The sequence below is a fragment of the Penicillium roqueforti genome, assembly GCF_015533775.1.
Source record: "Penicillium roqueforti strain LCP96 04111 chromosome Unknown scaffold_02, whole genome shotgun sequence".
NCBI lineage: Eukaryota > Fungi > Ascomycota > Eurotiomycetes > Eurotiales > Aspergillaceae > Penicillium > Penicillium roqueforti.
This window is the reverse complement of record NW_024067566.1, coordinates 1,898,700-1,902,018: the sequence shown is the minus strand read 5'-3', so window position 1 is coordinate 1,902,018 and position 3,319 is coordinate 1,898,700. Positions and strand designations below refer to the sequence as shown.

General features: G+C 49.2%; 1 protein-coding gene across 1 annotated transcript; it reads left to right on the top strand.

Moving 5' to 3' along the window:
• Positions 1 to 178: 178 nt before the first annotated feature.
• Positions 179 to 716, top strand: LCP9604111_2193 (cytochrome b5-like heme/steroid binding domain-containing protein; the record flags this gene model as incomplete). The annotated part of the gene is made up of 2 exons (XM_039069643.1): positions 179 to 415; positions 486 to 716. 2 exons carry the CDS (start codon positions 179 to 181, stop codon positions 714 to 716), a joined length of 468 nt encoding a protein of 155 aa, XP_038932320.1.
• Positions 717 to 3,319: the final 2,603 nt, after the last annotated feature.

Sequence of the window (3,319 nt, the reverse complement as noted above, 5' to 3'; positions counted from 1 at the left end):
TTCTAAAATAAAAAATATCTCGCGCGTCTGGTTTGTGCTTTGTGGCTCTTTTTTGTAAACCCCCTAAAAATACAAAAAAAAAATGCATACAATTTGGGGCCACCCCCGTATTTGGTGGTTTTCCCCCCCCCCCCCAGATCTCACCCGTCACCAACCCAACTAACCGCTACCCAACAGGATGTCTATCGCGACGCCCATCAACCTAGTCTTAGTCTCGCTCTTCGGAGTCTTGGTGTACTGGCACTTCCGTCCCAGGGCGCCCATCACTCTCCCCCGTGCGCCGCCGCCAACTGTCTTTAAGACCTACATTCCCAAAACTCTTATTGAGTTCAACGGCGAGGAAGGCCGCCCCGTTTACTTGTCTGTCCGCGGGCGCGTCTTCGACGTCACTCCTGGCAGGAACTTCTATGGACCGGTATGTGTTTGAAATTCGCGAAAGAACACCGGGTGGCGCTGTTGGAGCTGAAGCTGACGAAATGTAACAGGGCGGACCTTACGAGAACTTCGCTGGCCGGGACGCGTCGCGCGGCTTGGCTTTCCAGAGCTTCGATGAGGAAATGCTGACCACGGATCTGTCGGCGCCGTTGGATGATTTGAAGGATTTGGATGCGGATCAGCTGGAGAACCTGCAGTCCTGGGAAGACCGCTTCATGGAGAAGTACTTGGTCGTTGGAAAGCTGGTGGCTGAGGGTGACCCCGAAGCTCCTAAATCGTGATTCCACACTAAAACGATTGGGTGAATACATATTCATTGTGGAGGGTGTGTACGGCAATAACCGATATTTCATTTACGAGGACAAGCCAAGGGATATGTGATTTATTTTTTTTTCAGGATCAATTTAAAAGCGCAACCGAATCTGGGCTTGATTTGCAAGACTATCTCAGGTCCCTGAATTGTAAGCCGGCTGGGCAATGCTCTGCCACTAGCATTTTTATATGATGCATAATATCGTTGGCGAGTGCATCTTGACCGCCAGTGTGCAGACATTCTAAGGGAGCGGAGACGGCCAGGAAAAACTAGTCCAAGCGATTAATCTCACCGGCTCCTCGGGCACGCAGCCGAGGAGCAGTGATAGGAGCGGCGTTTGGATGCTTGCCGGCGGCCGAAGAAGATTGGGTTTGGGGTAGCAGATTGGTTTGCATATACGTGGGGAGAACCTTCCCTGCTGCTCTTGGTCTTGTATTTTGGAACCCATAATGTCTTGAAATCACTTGAGCTCTACGGCCATGGATCAGCATTCGAAGTCGACGCTTCACTGAAGATGTGCTGCTGCTCTTCGGCATGACGTATGAGGCGATGAAATGTACACAACGGAGGGAAAACCGGTGGTGGACCTCGGAAGTGGTTTTATTGGACGGGAGGAAGGCGACCTCGGGAGTGTCAAGTGGGGATCCCGGGAGGCTGCAGATCAGTCACGTGCCTATAGGGGCACTTTTTAGATTATGTGCGGGAGTCTTTATACAATATACTAAGATGAAAGCGATTAAAAAGAAATTAAAAAAGACTAGAGGATTGTATATCGCATCCATAATATGAGCCTAGACCAAATGGATCAGATTATTAATCCTACACCGTCAAGGACAACGCATAATCCGCCGACTAGTATACTAACCGAAATGAGGTTGTAAATCGCTCAATAGATAGAGTGGCAATTCAGGAAAATAGCGGTGTGAAATGGAAACTTGTGGTTATTATATGCCTCCGCTCGGGTGGGGAGGGATGCAAGGGGGGTATAGTATACGGAGTAGTCCTTTTCTATGTTGTACTTCATTTCACCGTCCTCGGTAACTACAATATTGTACCTGTATTTTCCATCTTGGAATAAAAAACTATAAGCAATCTAGAATAAGAACCTTGGGCCTCAAATTTTACACATAGCCTATAGGATTGACGCCGAAAATAACCGCTTTTGAGACGCATATCTGACTCTGAATTTTGTATATAAACTGGGAATTGGTATTTAATAAGCAATTAAATTTGAAGCTTGGATAAAGGTAGAATATTTACTCATACATCGAACCTTTTGCAAAAGATCACATCGCCTTCTTGAATCTCCAGGATGCTATCGCAACTGACCCGCAGTTCAATATGAAGACGGCAGGCGAATCTCATGCTTTGGCTAGGTCCATTGACCAAGCAGACATAGTTAGTATGAGCTGACTCCTCGTTCATTGAAGCTACATCATTCACTCCTGGGAGCCGTAGATCTTCTAGGAACTACTGTCAGGGATACAGTATATACATAATTCATATATATTTTCTATCTACCACGGTTTTATAGTCCCACATCTTCATTCACATGACTAGAAACCCTCAGGCAAGACAAACCACAGCCAAAGGTGGTATACAGTCTCATCATCGACCAGGTCCAGAATAGTTGGCAGGTATCTCGTCCTCCATTCTTCTTCCAAGTCTTCAAAATATTCCGGATTCGGCCTGACGTGACGCGCCTTGTAATACTCCCAGTAAGCAGGATACCACCCTGCCTGGCCCCAATCAATGACGGCAGCTACTACTGGATTCGGCCCGGGCGATAAAATGATATTTGGGGGCACAAGGTCGTCATGCGTGAAGACCATAGACACCTCCCCATCAATCTCGATATCGCAGCCATTCTGGAATTTATGGACGGCGTCTGCACCGTAGAATGGGCAGCCAGGTCGCGGTGGCCAAAAAAAAAGATTTCATTTAGAGGTTGATTATTTAGGCCACCTAGGAAGCACTTTAGCATAGTTCTGCGTAGCTACCGCAATGAGACTTACCCACATAAAGGACTTGGTTGGGCTGTTCTAACGATCTCCAAGACTTAACCATGCCGTTGAGCTCTTTACAGACAGCCTCTCTCTCCTAGTCGTTCAAAGCACCCCATATTTGCTCCAAGGTTTCGCGCCCTATCAAAGACATATAGATAAAGACTTGGTCACCGTCTTCGGTCCACCCCAACACCTCAGGAACTGGTACTTTGCCATTCAACTGCTTGTATACCATATTTTGGGTCTGCCTCTGTCACGGTGGTGTCGGCTCCATATTTGACAATCAGGTCCAACGATGGAAACTTGACAGGCGGAGGTCGGTTGAAACTTGTGCCACAGATGTTGCCTGACTCCTCGTTGATGGTTCTCACCTCGACCGGCGTAGGGAGCGTAGACGCCCGATGCTCCCTGAAAAGGCTAGAGTCGGAAATGGTCTTTGTTGTGTTGTAGTTTTAAGTCGTGGAGGCCGGCCTCGACTGGCGCGGCGGGGGGGGGGGGGGGGGGGGGCGGGGGGGGGGGGGGGGGGGCGGCCGGGGGGGGGGGGGGGGGGGGGGGGGGGGGGGGG